At 43.8% G+C, this 18,020-nt stretch overlaps 1 protein-coding gene and 1 pseudogene across 3 annotated transcripts in view; one reads left to right on the top strand and one right to left on the bottom strand.

Moving 5' to 3' along the window:
* The window catches only part of Tnks (tankyrase), a 370,913-nt gene that overhangs the window by 344,686 nt on the left and 8,207 nt on the right, over nucleotides 1-18,020 (bottom strand). For all 3 annotated transcript variants that reach the window (XM_065454426.1, XM_065454424.1, XM_065454425.1), the window contains one exon: nucleotides 14,532-14,756. In XM_065454426.1, coding sequence (XP_065310498.1) covers nucleotides 14,532-14,756 — 225 coding nt within the window. The remainder of the gene's footprint in view (nucleotides 1-14,531; nucleotides 14,757-18,020) is intronic.
* On the top strand, nucleotides 1,349-7,024 carry LOC135920265 (uncharacterized; annotated as a pseudogene).

The following is an 18,020-nucleotide window of genomic DNA, read 5'->3' as shown; positions in this document are numbered from 1 at the left end:
GTGTGTTTGCACATGAAAGATATTACTTTGCATTTAGTGAGGTTTAGAGGCATATGCCATTTTTTGCACCAAGAAGCGATAATGCCAAGGTCGTGTTGTAGGGCGATTGTGGCGTTGGATGTATGAAGGGGGTTATAAAAAACGCAATTCTCTGCAAAAAGCTGCAGCTTTATTGATATGTTAGTGGCAAGGTCATTTAGGTAAATAAAAAAAAATAGAGGAGATAAACCAGCGCCTTGGGGAACACTAGAAATTACACTGGTAAGGGTTCACTGAAAATTGTTAGCATAGCATAAATGAACGCGTCCTGTTAAACTTTAAATCCATTTGATAATCTTGGGGCGGATACCAAGGGAAGATAATTTTGCAAGGAGATGGTTGTGGGACACACAATCAAAGGCCTTTGAGAAATCTAGAAATAGTGCATCTAGTTGAAGGTGATTGTCCATGTGTAGTAGTAGGTCATGCGAAAATTTGGCTAGTTGACTTTTGCAAAACAGAGATTTACGAAAACCGTGTTGTAAAGGGTAAAAAAAACTGATTGATTCTGGGTAATCCATTAGGTTAGGTGCTATAATGTGCTCAAGGAGCTTAGATGGGACACTGGTTAGAGAGATCGGACGCTAATTAGTAGGGTTATCGTGCCTTTCTGCTTTAAAAATGGAAACTACCTTCGCTTTTTTCTAATCGTCAGGCACGTTTCCTGTGTTTAAAGACCGATAAAATATAAGGTACAAAATTTTAGTAGTGAGATTTATAGTGCTTTTAAGTAATTTGGCGTTTGTCATCGCAGCCAGCCGAGAATATTTTAAGAGAACGAATTGGATTAGGTATGCCCTCCAGGTTTATTTGCACTTTAGGCATTGTTCTTGCCGAGAAGCTAGGTAAAGGTTCCACAGTGCAGGGATTAGGGACGTGAAACACCGACGTGAAGAATTCATTTAGGGCTACTGCGGAATTATTAGGGCTTATTAATTCATCATCTGAGTCAACAAGATTTATTTGGTTAGTTTGTGATTTCGTGGAGATGACATGCCAGAATTTGTTTGGGTTTGAGCATACCCCACAAAATCCTTGATAAATTCTGTATTGGCTTGCTAGTCTTGAGATATATGTCATGTGTTTATAGCAAATCATATGAATGTTTCTTCATATTTACAGTTCAGCATCATTAGTTCAAACATAAAAAGAAAAAAATACATGAGTTTGCCTAATCTCTTGTTTGTGTTATCGCTCTATAACTGTTTGTGTTACTGTATCACTCTATATCACTCGATCTTTAACTGAGTGTTATCACTCTAGCAACGTTATGCCTTTAAGAGTGTCGTGCCCCATTAGCAAGCGACAAATGATTGAGTGTCTTGAACATGCCAGCCTGTGCTTCGTTGATGCTCTACTATTCAATCTCTACGACGGCTGTCTGACGCTTTCCCAAATCTTACTGCTCCTATCGGGGGATGTAGAACTAAATCCAGGGCCCATTAATGCTGTTGAACGTGACCAAATGACAAACATTGAAAGGATTCTCTTAGAAATGAAAACAGGCCAGGAAACTGTGCTTGCGAAGTTAACGGAAATTACAACAAGACAATGTGAATTAGAATCCAAAATTACGGGCTTAATAGAGAAGACAAACAATGTAGAAAGTCGTATTGCTCGGGTGGAAAAAATGGAAGATAAATTTATGGCTAAACTAGACGACTTGGAAAATAGTAGCCGTAGACAGAATCTGGTCTTTTTCGGGCTGCCTGACAGGGAGCATAACGAGACGTGAAAGGGGTCTGAAAAACTAATCAGTGGAATATGCAAAGATGTGTTGAAACTTGATATTTCGGTTGAACGGGCTCATCGCGTAGACGTTTTCAGAGAAGGCAAAAACCGGCCCATAGTAGCATGCTTTTCAAGGTGGAAGGCTAGAGAAAATGTCTTTAAAACGCTTACAGACTAAAAGGCACTACGTACAGCATCTCTGAAGATTTCAGCCGAGCCGTACAAGAAAAAAGACGTCAGCTTTGGAATTATGCGAAAGAAAAAAGAGAGAACAAATAAAATCGTGTTCGCTTGAGTTATGATAAATTGATCATCAATGGGCAAACGTTTGTCTGGGATAGCGATATGCGGATGCCAGTTCCACTTCAGGCGCATGCGCGACTGGACAGAGGCAAATGACGCATTCCAAAATCCGTTTCTCCGAAAGATAACTCAGCACGTTGCTCGCAGCCTGAACGGCTCTCTGTCCTGCTTGTAAATTGTCGCAGCATAAAGAACAAAGTCGATAACTTTATGTCTTTAGTAGCCACTGTTAAACCTCAGATTGTGATGGGCACCGAATCATGGTTAGACAAGGATATACCTGATGTAGAAATCTTTCCGCCTGGTTTTACTGTCTATCGGAAAGATAGGCATGGACATGGCGGGGGAGTATTCATTTTGATATCAAATACATTGTCAAGTACACAAATCTTATTTGAAAACGATTCTGAGTCCGTCTGGTGCCTTGTGAAATTGCCTAACGGGAACAATGTAGTGTACGGGACATTCTACCGCCCACCCGGCAGCAGCGACTCATTCGGATTGCTGTCTGAGATGCTATATCTCCTGCCTAATAGCGTATTTCTAGGGGGGGATTTCAATTTGCCAGACTTCAACTGGAATGCCGGATCTGTGGCTGGCAATAGGTCGCGTATTTACACAGATTTCGAAGAACTGCTCGGATTAAATGGATTGCAGCAGTACGTACTGGAACCTACGCGAGAAAATGCAATTCTATACTTAGTACTTTGCAATGAGCCGAACATAATATCAAAAGTTACTGTTTGCCCAGGTATTAGTGACCACAGGGCAGTCGTCATAGAACTTAACATACAGCGAGTACGGATGGCGCAAATTCTGCAAAGAAAAGTGTACAGCTACGACAGAGGAGACTATGCTGCTATCAGGACTGAACTTGAAAATTTCCTTCCTACTTTCCAATAAATGTCAAACGCACGCTGTCCGTTAACTTTGTGGTCAGCATTTCGGGACAAAATACTTAAAACTAGTCGAAATTCATGTTCCATGCAGGTACCTGTGGCAACGAAAGAAACAAAAACCATGGTTTAACGTAGAAATACGTAAACTTATAAGGAAAGCAAGACAAACGTATAAAACATTTTCTGCCGACACCAGTCTGGCAAATCAGAAACGCTTGCAAGAGATAAATAAGCTATTGAAAGCAATAATTAAATCTGCCAAAGATACCTTTTTTGTTAAATTAAACAAGGACTTGAGAGAAAACCCAAAATCTTTTTGGAAATATGTAAAACAAAATCGAAGAGAAGACATATCAATACCATCTTTAACTGTTGACGGCAAAACCGTGACGTCGGACTATCAGAGGGCGGAATGCTTCAACAAGTACATCCAATCTGTGTTTTCGCTATTACCTGCTGGGCAGACTTCGCTTTAGAACAACGCCAATCAAGGCGATATGATGCCAGATATTGAATTTGATGTTAGTGGCGTCAACTCTTTATTACGGCATTTAGATGACACAAAAGCAACTGGACCTGATGGAATATCCCCAGTGGTCTTAAAGAGTGTCATGGCACCATTTCTCCGTATTTAACAATCATTTATAAGCTTTCCCTTGAAACAGGCCTTATTACCCAAGATTGGAAAACGGCAGGCGTGACACCCGTTTTTAAATCGGGCGATAGAAAACTCAGAAAACTATAGGCCGATTTCACTAACGTCAATATGTTGCAAAATATTCGAACACATTTTATATAGTAACATATCTGTAATCCTTGACTCAAACGCTTTTTTTACACCTTCCCAGCACGGATTCTGAAAAGGTTATTCCTGCAACACACAACTAATAGAATTCCAGCACTTCTTATTTAAAACCATTGATAACAACAGTCAGGTAGACGCGGTTTTTATCGATTTTCAAAAAACTTTCGATATTGTGTCCCATAAGCTCCTAGATGTAAAGCTCGCTGCATTAAATATAAACGAAAACGTTCAAAATTGGATACGAAACTACCTAAACAGAAGAACCCAGTCTGTTGTCCTAAACAACGTTGCATCTTCACCAATAACTGTTTCTTCGGGCGTTCCTCAGGGAAGCGTACTGGGCGCCTTGCTATTTTTAATCTACATAAATGACATTGTCGAACTAATTACATCACCCATAAAACTATTTGCTGATGACTGTGTGATTTACAGAGAAATTACAACTGAAGATGACATAGATACATTGCAAACAGATTTAGATAAGGTAGCGATCTGGTGTAAAAAATGGAACATGAATATAAATATAAAAAAGTGCAGTAGCGTAAGTTTTTCCAGAAAATTATCAAAATTTCAGCAGCGATATAACATCGATGGCACGCTTATCGACACACAGTCCGAATATGAGTATTTAGGAGTCTATTTTACCGAATCACTCACTTGGCATAAACAGATTGACACTGTCATAGCAAAAGCTAGTAGGATGTTACATTTTATTCGCAGAAATTTTAAACAGGCAACACGCGAAGTTAAAGAAACTTTATACTTCTTACATGTTAGAACAATACTTGATTATGCTTGTGTAATATGGGATCCCTATCAAGATTACCTCATTAATAGACTGGAAAAACTACAGAACCAAGCAGTAAGGTTTGTTTGCAATAATTACAGCCCGTACTCTAGTGTTTCCGAAATGAAGGCCACTTTAGGATGGGACCTACTACATATGCGTAGGCAGAAGTTAAGGCTTAAACTATTGCACCGAATATATAATAATCAGACAGGTATTAATCGCTATAACTATCTCCTGGAACCAGATTATATATCGACTCGCTGTGATAGCAAAAGATCTCAGCCTATAACTGCAGAACAAACACTTTTTACTACTCTTTTTTCCCCAAATCACTTAGACAATGGAACAGTTTATCAAATGATATAGTAAATGTGTCAAATAACGAACTATTCTATTCAATGCTGTGACGGCGCTCTTGTAAAACAAATGTATGTGTTATATATCTTGGAACCTGCTTTTTTCACGTTACTTGTATGCCTTTCTCTAACAGTTATTGTAGTGCTTCTGTTTGTGAGTATATCTGTCCAAAAGCTTCTCTGTATTACTGGTTATATTTTGTTCCCTCCTACGTAATGCCTTTATGGTGATGTAGGTACTCTGTAAATAAATAAAAAAAAAATCCATGTGTGACCAAAAAGGATCTTTCTTGAAGTGTAATGGCATACTGGTAAAGGAACTCGGGAAATATACAAATTAGTCATTTTGTTGCATGACAGCAGTTATTATTTAAGGCAAGGTTAGTTCTGGGGTTTTACATTTGCCAAGGCTGCACGTTAGCGAGAACTGGGATGCACACTAAGAAAAGAAAGTGCTGACGATTTGAGAATGAAGGAAAGAAATGTTTACAGTGCTAGTGTCACACATAAATAAGCAGCAGCAACAGTAAGTTCTGTAGCTGAGGCACAGGAACAACCAGACGTATTAGCCAGGCATGCTTGTAAATCATCATCATCATCATCATCATCAGTCTATTTTATGTCCACTGCAGGACAAAGGCCTTTCCCAGCGATCTCTAATTACCCCTGTCCTGCGCCAGCCGATTCAAACTAACACCTGCGAATTTCTTAATTTCATCAGCCCACCTTGTCTTCTGCGGTCCTCGACTGTGCTTCTCTTCTCTTGGCACCCATTCTGTTACCCTGATGGTCCACCGGTTTTGCATGCACCTATGCATTACATGACCTGCCCAGCTCCATTTCTTTCTCTTAATGTCAATTAGCATATCGGCTATCCCCGTTTGTTCTCTGATCCACACCGCTCTCTTACTGTCTCTTAACGATATGCCTAACATTTATCGTTCAATCGCTCTTTGCGTTGTACTTGTTTTCGAGCGTTTTTGTAAGTCTCTAAGTTTCTGCCCCATATGTTAGCACCAGTAGAAAGCATTGATTGTACACCTTTCTTTTCAGTGATAATGGTAAGTTTCCAGTCAGGAGCTGACAATGTCTGCTATTTTTTTTTTTAATTCTGTAAGTTTCCTTCTTATGATCAGGGTCCCCTGTGAGTAACTGACCTAGGTAAACATACTCCATCACAGACTTTAGAGGCTGACTGGCGCTCCTGAAATCTTGTTCCCTTGCCAGGCTACTGATTATTATGTTTGTCTTCTGCATATTAATCTTCAGCCCCCTCTTACACTCTTTCTGTTAAAGCCCTCAATCATTTGCTGTCTCTCATGCCTAGTGATGCTGAACAGGGTAACGTCATCTGCAAATCGAAGGTTGCTGATATTCGCCGTTGATCCTCACTCCCAAATGCTTCCCTCCAAAATGACTCATTTGATCAACCAATGGCCCTTGTAAATAACTACCATATTTCATTCACATAAATGTCATGCTACACTTGTGCAGATATGCACAAGTGTAGCATGACATGTAGCACAATGTAGCACAATGTAGCATAATGTAGCATAACGAAAGCCACAAGAAAAATGCAAGCTTATCTATTTGCTTGTGAGAACAAGAGATTGTTTTCATGACTCTATGTATGATGAGTGGCAGTCTCAATGCAGTGAACAGACCCTTTATTTTTCTTGAAATAGAAAAGTAAGTTTTTTTTTTTTTAAGAGCCAAAGGAAACAGGACAAGAAAGTGAGACACAGACATAAACACTGACTTGGAACTGGAGGTTTATACTGCTCAGAGCTCATGTACGGCTAATGGCTGACCTCCCTGCCTGTGTTCTTGCATCTGATGTGTTACTGTTCTGACCCAACAGAGCCTGTCCCAGGCACGTCTAAATCCAGTCAGTTGACCCAGCTTCACGACCCAGTCAGCACGACTCCACCAGTCATGGTTCAAGGTGCGTTCACAGCTAGTGTGCGGCTAACTGCCGACCTTCTTGCCTGTGCTGTATCTTATGTGTTACTGCTCTGCCCCAACAGAGTCTGCGCTAAGCACATCTTGGTCCTCATCGCAGGAGCTGCCATCTACGCCTACAGGAAGGGGCCAGAGCTGAATTCGCAAGGCTTTTACACCACGAACAAAAAAGCGGATGCAGAAATATTTGGATGACATAGCAAGCCTACGGAGGACTGTGTCAAGACTGAAAAGAGCCTCGGGCTCTTTTCAGTCTTTCCACCAGCACGGATATTGGCAGAGTCATCCAGGTACTTCAACAAAGACTTTTTAGAAATTCTTCGTGTTCAGATGCATCTGTAACCCCTGAATGAGCACAGACGATGCTGGCCAAAAGAGTTCCGCCAGTTTGCCCTTAATCTCTATTTCAGTAGCCCAAAAGCGTACAGGTACCTTGCAAAAACCCTTAGCCTTCTAATAGCAAAAACATTAAAAACCTGGCTATCTGCAATATCGCTCGAACCTGGATTGATGCCAGAGTTTCTGGACTTTGTAAATGAAAACACAAAAAATTGGGATTTGATGGACAGGGCACGTGTCCTCATCTTTGATGAAATTTCTCTGAAATGAAACTTGCAGTATGACTCTAAACATAATGTTGTTGTTGGTTATGTTGACAGCGGCACTGAAAGGTCTGGTCGTGTAGCAAACACAGCACTCTTGTTTCTGGTGTCTGGCATAGCAAAGCGATGGCTCCAACCTGCAGCTGTCATGATAGGTGGTGGCACAGTTTCTTCTGGACCCATTCTGAGTTTGCCGAGACAACTAAAAAGTAAGCTGAAGGCCTGTGGTCTCTATGTAAAAGCACTAATCTGTGACCAAGCTACCAACAATTGTGTACTTGGGACAGCACTCAGAACAACCCCACAAGATCCTTTTTTTGAAATGAATAGGTTGAAAATATACTTTATTTTTGATCTGCCACACTTACCGAAGTGTACTAGAAACAACTTGCGGAAGTGGGACCTCAAGACTGGCAAGGATGTTGTTTCATGGAAACACACTAAAAATATACAAGTCCACCCATCACCTAAAGCTGAAATACCTGCCAAAAATCACTGACAGGCATTTGTATGAGACTCCTTTCGGCAACATGAAAGTAAAGTTTGCCTCACAGGTCTTGAGCAACAGTGTGTATTTGGCGATTGAGGCCTTCATTGCTTTTAATGTTCTGCCTCCTACTGCCACACACACAGGCAACTTTGTAGAAAGGATGGACCAGCTATTTGATGCTTTGAACAGCTCCACAGTGCGCATAAAAGAACGGAAATGAGACATGTTATGACCTCGTCTACAGAGCACATTGAATTTTAAAGGCTTACGTGCTTTGGATCAAGTCCTGGAAGTTTGATTGCCCTTACAAACCTAGGACTATATATGGCAGGTGAAAATCAAAGCAATCTTGTTGCTGTGGCAAGACCTCCACCAATCGTTTAATTTTCAATTCTTGCTGACGCAGCGGCTGAACCAGGATGCACTTGAGAATATTTTCGGGCTCATTCAGTAGCAGCATGGTTGCAATGAAACTCCAAATGTCTACCAGTTTTCTGCCGGTCTAAAGCACATTGTTGTGTGAAAGCTTTTCAAGCTTTCTGACAACAGGAACTGCAAGGAGGACAAGGGTTTTCTTTTAACTCAACTTAAATCACTGCAACTGACCGACCTTAGCAGACCGACTGAAGGGACCCCTCCACAAGTGCTGCTTTTACAGAAAGGTTCTCTGAAAGTAGTGCAGAAAAGTGATGACATGCTTGAGTCAAACATAGTTTACTATGCGTGTGGATATTTTTTGTACACACATTCCTGAAGAAGAGTCAGTGCAGCTCGTGCCACAACCTCCTGAAGGAAAGTAGCCAGGACCTTGCAAAACCTAGTCAGTTATTTACAATGTTTAAAGCTGTTGAAATAAATGGCAAAGCCCTTGGCCATTTAACTGTGCCAACGGATGCAGCATATCAGTATGTCATGATTCTTGAGGGCAAATTTACACAAGCAATAGAGGCTATTGTACATCATCATGGTGTTACAAGTGAATTGTTCTCCATTGTGGCCGACGAGACCCACGATTCACCATTTTGTAGTTCAGACTGCAAGAAGCAATTTCTGCAGCTCTATGTCCACCTTAGACTTCTTTGGCATTTGCGGTTTAAAAACTGGGAGTTAAGCTTCTCAAAAGTCCCGAAATCTACTGCCAAAAGAAAACTAAAGAAGCTGCAGTAGGCCAGGGTGTCTTGCAAACCTAAGCGCAACACTTTTCTTTTTTTTTCTTTTCAATGACTCGTGGTTTTCGGTTTCCTTTTCTTAATTAGCTTCCTGGCCTTGTCAAAATATTCCATTAGTGTAAAGTATAACCTTATTTTTTCTACGAATGCAAGCTTTTTTATTCCCCATTCTTGTTCGAGATGATTCCTCCTCATCCAAACGTACAGGTGAAGCGATTCTTGCTACGCAGCATTTGACTTGTTTTTGGCCTTCATTGCTTACAGAGTGGAGGGGCTTCCTACTTGAACACAAGATTTCTCATCCCCATATTTAATTGCTAGTCTCATTCTCTCCTTGCTCGAAAGACTGGGTTTTTGCCAGGTAAACTGAAGCGATTGCAGAGTTCCGTTGCGATGCTATCCCTCTTGGTCATGGTTGCCGTGTTACGTTTCTCGGACATGGCGGCCTGGTCAGTTGCATTGGGCAGCAGTCTATCAGGGTAGGCAGCTGCTCCTACAGTCCGCACAGCGACATGGACTCCCAATTTACATGCACCATGGGCAAACAGTGCTTGTGGCCTTCCTCGGCGGCTGCAATCTGGCAGGAACAATGACCAGTATATGTGCTTACATGGTCTCAGGTGTATGAAGTTGATAGCCATGTGGGTGGAAAGGTCCGCAAAAGTGGCTGCCAAGCGATGCCCATGAAACGGTTGATGCAAATATTGAGACAAAGTGGGGCACGAAGTGCAAGCGACACTTTAGCGGCCCCTGAAAGAACAAAAAGAAACGTGTAGGTTGGAAAGGAGTTGGAACGCTAAAGTGGCGGGTAGTCAATGTTGCCCATCTTCAACGGCGACTGTCGGTTCAAACAGGTGGGACGCTGTCCAATCTGTTTGCACTGCTCGTTGTCGTTCATTACCAGACCGCCAGATGCGATGAAGGCAAGCACTATGCCTGTAATCCAACGGCTGAATGTGCCGCTATCCACCCGTGTACGCGAATGCTCGCTAATGCCATGTTGATCTTAGCCAATGCATAGAGCATATTCTGAACCTTATGTGAGTGGTATGCTAAAGTGATTGATTCCAGAGTTTCGTTGTGGTGCTGTCCTTCTTGGTCATGGCTGCCATGTTACGTTTCTTGGATGTGGCGGCCTGGTCAGTTGCATTGGGCAGCAGTCTCTCGAGGTAAGCAGCTGCTCCTGCAGTCCGCACAGCGACATAAAGTCCCAATTTACATGCACCGTGGGCAAATTGAGCTCGTGGCCTTCCTCAGCAGCTGCGATCTGGCATGAATGATGACCAGCATACGTGCTTACATAGTCTGAAGTGTACGAAGCTCACAGCAATGTGGGTGGAAAGGCCGACAAAAGTGGCTGCCAAAGGTAATGACCACAGAAGAAACGATGCACATACAGTGGAATCTCGATGATACGATCACGGCTGATACGAATTTCTGGATGATACGAATTTTTCTGTGGTCCCGGCCGAACCCCATTACTTTGCAACGTGTTAGAGAATGGTTGTTACGAATCAATTTTCGACCCGCGTCGGTTGATACGAAAATTACCGAAGACATTGGAAATTTGAAAGTGTGCTTGGCGAAAGCCAGACGCTGCTGCCGTCTGCGCTCCAATTCATTCGCTTTGGTGTTCGGCGATATCGCCTGTCGCTGCTGCCGCTTTCGTTCTGCTTCCCTGCCTTTGGTACCCGGCAATCTAATCAGTCGCTGTTGGCGTTTCTTTTCTGCCTCTCTTGCTTTCGCATCTGGTGACATGTTCATTCGTGGCATGCGCATTCGCTCCTTGTTCTTCTGGCGTTTGGTGTTGGGGGAATCCGGCGTCCGCTGGCGCTTCCCCGAACCGCATGGCGCGCAACACGGGCCTCTCACTCGACTGCAACGAAACGGCTGGCGAAGGAGCGGCGGTGCCACCGCCGACGCGCGCGCGCCCGTTCTACCGCTACTGTGTGACGTCACGGTTGCTGTGCGCAGCTGCGCCCCTCACCGGCGCGCCGGTTGCTAAGGGGGGGAGGAGGTTGCGCCGCTGAGCGGAGGAGAGACCACAGTTGGCACCGGTTGGCACGATTCCAGCGCACGGATGGACGCGACCGCGAGCATGAGCCCCACCGATGGCAGTGAAAGAGAACAGCGCGCAGTTACGCGATTTCTCCCTCTCTCTTTTGGTGCGGAGGCGCGGACGCGGCGCCGGACAGCGCGGAGGCCTCGACTGGGCGCGAAGAGTTTGAAGCGGTGGCACTTGTGTTGCTTTTGTGCTTTTCTTCATTTTCCGCCTGCCATTGGACGGAGTGGCTGCTGTGCTTCGGGCCGCGTTCTTTGTGTTAGACGTGGGCGACGGCGAAGGACCCACCACCGGCGGCTGAAACGCTGCATGCGCACTAAGTTCTGAGGCGTGCGCGAACGAAATCAGCGACAAGTGCACGCGTTTTTATGGATTTGAACAATGTCTGCTAATTGACCTGACAAAGAAAAAGAGGCAGAGGACATTAGAGAATTTTCTACAAGAAATAAATCCTTTTTACGTACGTGTGTCTGAGCGAGTTCGCCTCTGACTCTTTTATTTAGCTAGTTTTAATTGTTTCGATGATACGAATTTCGGCTAATACGAATATTTTTCGTGACCCCGTGAGATTCGTATCATCGAGATTCCACTGTATTGAGATAAAGTGGAGCACGAAGTGCGAGCGACACTTTAGCGGCCCCCGAAAAAACAAAAATAAAGGTGCAGGTTGGAAAGGAGTTGAACGCTAAAGTATCAGGTAGTCCATGTAGCTGTGTTGGCTGCAGCAGCAGATGCCTGCATCACCTGATTGCTTCGCAATGCAAGTTGCTAATTTCAACGGCAACTATTGGTTCAAACAGGTGGGACGCTCTGTCCAATCTGTTTGCACAGCTGGTTGTCGCTGGTTACCAGACCACCATGCGTGACGATGAAGAGCCATTTAGGAGGTCGCGTTAATGATTCCAGCGTATCTCGACATGCAAATTTTATTTCTCTTCTTGCACAGGAATGTCCATGGAGACTGCTTGTCTTCTGCCAATAAGGTAGCACATTCTGTTCACTCACTTGTGGCCTGTTTGTTTGGCGTCAGTAGAGGCTCTTTGGTCTCCTGGCAATTCGAACGCACCAGCTACGCGGCAGCCAAGGCATCGAGGCATGCCACATAGCCGGCAGGGCGAGCACAGCGCGTAGCAGTGTACGCGACCGGTGTAAAACAGCCATATTGGATTTTGCTCAAAAAAAAAAAAAACTATTTCCATGGATGGATGGATGGATGTTATGAGCGTCCCCTTTGGAACGGGGCGGTGGATTGTGCCACCAAGCTCTTGCTATTATACTGCCTAATGTCCTACCTAGGTTAAACAATGAAAGAGAAAAAAAAACACTATGAACTACCACGGCCCAATTTTTTGATCCCCTATTGTGATCTGTGCTTTTGTACGTCTCTGTCTTTTGTAGTTTTCCTACTTTTCTTCCACCAATCCTCCAATCGCCTCTTACCAATGCCTATTACGGACATGTTTGCTTTACTACTGCTCCCTCTGAACCCAAGGGCTTCAAGGAGGCCAGTGGTGCCTAAATCGAGCGCTGGTAGACGTCTTCACATTTTAATATAACATGCTCCGTCGTTTCGCTAGCTTTACCGCAGCAAGCACCATGCTTCTGCTTCCTTCTTATATCTCGCTTTATAGGTGCGTGTTCTAAGGCATCCCGATCTCGCTTCGAAAAGTAATGAGCTTCCCTTTGAGTTATCATAAATGGTTGCCGATTTCATTTTTTCCTCTTAAATAGTTACTCATGGCAGGTTTCTTTTTCATTGCCACCACCCATGAGATTATTTCAGCCTCTGTGACTTTCCGCTTGACCTTCTTTGTTGCTGTATTGCCCACCATACAGGCCGCATACTTCCTGGTAAGATTCCTAGTTCTTTTTCTCCACTGTGAATCAATGTTTTTCCTGTACCTGAACACTCTCCCAGCCCATTTACTTTCTTCCATATTCCTCAGTCGTTCTGCAAAGTCAATTTTGCTGCAAGCTTCCCTCACTTCAAAACTAGTCCAGCCCATATCACCCTGCACAGCTTCATTTTTAGTCTTCCCTTGAGCGCCCAATGCGAGGCGACCCACTTACCTTTGGTTCCCGTTGAGTCCTGATTGTACCCCTGATTTAAAGCAAACTGCATTTCCAAAAATAAGTCCTGGAACCATTACACCTTTCCACATACCTCGGAGGACCTCATACCTATTGTATCCCTATAGCGCTCTGTGCTATGGGGATACAACTTCCTGGTTGAGCAGCGCCATCTGGCGTCCACCTGCGTAAGTTGCATGCGCTGCCGCTGCTTATTTTCATATTACTGCGGAAGGTACACTTTCCCTTCTCTAAAGTTGGTTCTTTATTGTATGGCTCGCTGGTCAGCGCAGTTCTGCAAACAGCTTCATCACTCATGTTCGTCTTTGTTGGTTACGTCGAAAACGTCTCTGGCCACAAGTTTCTCAGCCTCACTTGGCTCGCCGCCGAAACGGAAGATGGCTGATCCGCCCGCTGATCATCGGCAATGCACGACGTTGCCAGTGAATACAAAGGACACGGCTAAGACTTAGAAATTAAGTGCTTCTAATTGATGATGCAATCGTTGCGAACGTGCTTGCATCAGATAGCGACGGCAATGGCAGCGATGACACGGTAGGGCAGGCTGCCTCAACTTGTCTTTACAGGAGGCCTGGCAGGTGATTGAGTCCCCCTCCAGGGCTTCGTTTTCGTGAGGAATGTTCCGCTGCACTATGTCGAGCACCTGGATGCATTGGAGAAGGATGTCGGCAAGCTTCGCATAAAGCCTGCAAAGCTGATGGACTTAGGCTTTTCTTGTGCAAGCCAGTGAGAAGTACGTGGCGAGATGCTTGTGGCTATCTCTCCTCAGCGTTTCTTCTGAATTTCTCAAGCTGACAGGCTGCCACGGCAGCCTTCTTGCAATGTTTAAAAGGCCCCTTTTGGGGCCACCAATGCGGTGCCTCGGCGGTGTTCGCATATCGCTTGCCACCCTTTACACCCCTTTGCAGTTGTTATAGCAGTGCCACTCTTTAATGCGGACAGCCGCGGCTTGTTTCACACGATCGGAGTGCCCAGGAAGCAGTTAAACGAGTGAACACAATTGGAAGCCAGATGGAGGAAAGTGGTGGGGAGGGGCACTGGCCTCCCCGCATATTTTCTCACATCAGCTCTGCCATCCCCTTACTTTGATTTTTTCATGCAACCCGGTTATAACAATTATCAGTTATAACAATAGAATTTTCGTGGCACCTGAATATTGTTATAAGTGGGTTCGGCTGTAGTGCAAACCATTAGCCGAAACCTAACTAAATCAACTGAAGCACCACACGTACCTATGCACACATCAACCTTTCCTTTGATTGCTGCTTCGTGAAGTGGTGTGTAGTTCCAGTTATCCCTTGCATTAGGGTCAGCGCCATGCTTCAAAAGGAGCTGCACTACTTCTGCATGGCCAAAGGAGCAGGCATTGTGCAGGGGAATCAGGCCACCATCATCCTTGGCGTGAACATTGGCCCCATTTTGTAGAAGATGTTCGACCACATCTCGCCGCCCAAACCCTGCACACAATCAGCACAGTTGCAACTGTTATGCATTGCTAAATAAACTTGTGATATACATTTGTATCGTCGGGTATACAAGGGACCACTGACCACTGTGACATCATTCCGACTTGCTAACAGCTCCACAAAAGGAAGCACAAACAAGCTTGGAGAAAGGCAAGATGTCATTACATCATCAACCACTTCCTCTGCACTAGTATTTACTCTTGGGTCCTAGTAAAGAAAACATACCTCATTATTATATTTCTTTTTATAGTCCCATTTACCATTATGCACTGAATTCAAAATAAGAATTGGAGAGATTGGTGCATGTAAGTGAAAGTTATTCAACTTACAAACTCCAAACCAGAAACAGAATAAACTCATCTTCAGTATAACCATAGCCTTCAAGAACAGCTGGCATGAAGATGGGCAGCTTGGAGGCTGAACATACCAATAGCATGGTACTGCTGCACACCACGACATGGCACCAGAGCGAAATCAGCGAAAATAGTTAAACGTCAATATAACAAAATTCTCAACAAAGTAATTACTTTTTATAACTTCTTGTCCATAGAACATTATGTACTCCCCAACATAACGAAGCAACAAATAATTAACGAATAGAAACTGCTCAAGTGCAGATGGTCAAATGGTTGAATCACATGCGCTTTCAATTGTGAAGGCACCTCTCTAATCGCACATTGCACAGCAGAGAGCAGCCGCAGAAGCAGAGCAGCGGTACTAGCACTGAACACAAGACCCCGTCACCATCATGTTCCATATGAGTGGCAACCATATGCACATGATACTCAAGCAACAACTACAAGCAATGCGACAGGCAGACTCTGTCATGTCGCAGTGTAGAGCAACCACATGGAGGACATTGCAAGAAAAAGTAGCAATAAGTTTACAATGTTGTCTAAATAAATACAATTATGCACCCTTAGAATCGCAAGGCTACCATGAGGCCAATGTTTTGACCAAGGTGCATTAAACGTAGCTTTATAATGCTATCACCACCAGTGAAAATTTGTTCCATGCCTCCAGCATGAAATGCTGTGGCGTCGTCTGGTGAGCAAAGCTGCAAACACTTTTGCAGCTCTCGGCGGCGTCCCATACCTAACAGGATCAAAACAAACAACTGATCTCAATAATGACACGACAACACCAAAAATTTGTCCTCACCTGATACGAGACGAAGCTCAATGGCTGATTTTACTATTTATTTATTGCTGTCATGGAAGAGAGTAAGCTGCAAGAGTGAATTCAGATCAAAGCAGGCGGATGGGTTGCTGCCACGTGGTGGCACAATCACACTGTTTCTGGCGAAAGTCGCCTCATGGACTTCCAAGTGACAAGCAAAATTTTCTAGCTAGCCAAAAACTGGTGACGCGACCAGAGGCAAATCTCCCTCTCTTCGCAATGACAATACCTGTCGCTTGTCACTTGTAGTCGTCGCTCCAAAATTGCGTGCATCCGTCGCTGTCACTTGCTGCATCGCTGGTTTTTGACCAGCCAGAAAATTTCACTTGTCACCTATCTCTGTCATCTTTCTGTCCCTTTTCCTCCTTCCCCACACTGCTGAGTGATGTTCAGGTGTCAGCCGAGCGCCAGAGCTAGACAGTTACGGTGCAGTCAGCAGGCTTTCCTTTTCTCTTGTCATGAAATCGGATATTTTCCCTGGGTTGGAAGTGAGATTTCTGTAGCTCAGAATGGACCTTTATCAAGCATTTCTAGATGTTAGACGAGCCTATGACAATGTAGACAGGGAACTGTTATGGGATATTCTCAAGCCTGAATGCACAGATGATTTCGTGGAGCTGCTGAGGGAGATATATAGACAGCCAAGTGCAAATTGTATGGGAAGGCTGAAAAAATAATGAAGCGGTAGAAATTCAACAAGGACTGAAGCAAGGATGTCCTCTGTCTCCGTTGTTGATCACACTTTATGTTAAGGGCATAGAAAGACGACTAGAAAACAGTGAATTAGGGTTTTATTTATCCAACATGCGTAGTGGTCAAATGGTGCAACAGAAGCTCCCCAGACTAATGTATGTGGACGACATAGTGCTACTAGCGAACCAATGCAAGGTATTTACAGACACTTTCAAATATCTGTGGCAATGCAGCGACAAATCTAGGCCTTAAGTTTACCACACAGAAATCACGAATCATGATCTTTAATGAAAATACAAGCAATTACGTGCTGTCAATTCAACAGCAAGTCATACCCATATTCAAGCAATATAAGTAGGTTGGTGTATACATTAACGAAGGAAAGACTTACTCAGGCACCCACCAAGATAATCTGAAAATAAAGGGGAAGCGGAATGGAGCAATAATGAAACATACACAATTTGTGGCCATAATAAATATGAGGTGGTGCAAGGAATCTGGAAAGGAGTAATGGTGCCTGCACTGACATTCACAAATGCCATTCTGCACTTAAAATCGGATATCTTGTCTGGGTTTGAAGTTAACCAAAGATTAGTAGGCCAGTTGGCTTTGGGAGCCGATGGTAAAACCACAAATGAGGCAGTGCAGGGTGACGTTGGTTGGGCCTCTTTTGAAGTCGGAGAAGCAGAGAGCAAAATTAGTTTTGAAGAAAGGCTCTGAAACATGGATAAAAATACATGGAAGGACAAAGTGCACAATTATCTGTAGCTGAAAAGGGTGGACACAGAATGCAGGAAGAGGTCAAGAAAGTTGACAAACAAGTGCAGGGTAATTGAAAGCGTGAATAGACAACCAGGAGTCATCAGAAAGAGAGAGACAGTGAAATGGATGCAAAGAACAGAAACAAAAATTACCATGGAGATTTACAAGAATGGTAAGAAATAAATTAGAAGAGAAAATCTGTACAATAACACAAAGGGCAGTGCCTTGCTATTTGAAACGCGAGCTGGTTGCCTAAGAACAAAAACATACCAGAGCAAATATTCGCAACAAGATGAGGCATGTGTATGCTACAGCAAAAATCCGGACTCCACTCAGCACATCCTAATGTAATCTGAAGGGATTCACCCAGTGAGACCCGTAGGTAACGTACATAGACCTTCCAGAAGCACTTGGATGTGGACAGAAGCATCAACCAGTGTGAAATCAAAATAAGCAAGAGACATTTAGAGTATTGGTGGGGAAAAAAAGCTTTAAATAGATCCATAGGACCAGATCTGCTACAAGCATAGGTAGTGGTAAAAGGTAGATAAAGAAGTTTTGAGGAAGGAAAAAAAAGATTAGGAAGACCCATACAAAAATGCTAGAATGAAAAACATGTAC

This window comes from Dermacentor albipictus, chromosome 1 (genome assembly GCF_038994185.2).
Source record: "Dermacentor albipictus isolate Rhodes 1998 colony chromosome 1, USDA_Dalb.pri_finalv2, whole genome shotgun sequence".
Classification (NCBI taxonomy): domain Eukaryota; kingdom Metazoa; phylum Arthropoda; class Arachnida; order Ixodida; family Ixodidae; genus Dermacentor; species Dermacentor albipictus.
Note: the sequence above shows the minus strand (reverse complement) of the source record. Positions and strands in the feature narration are given on the sequence as shown.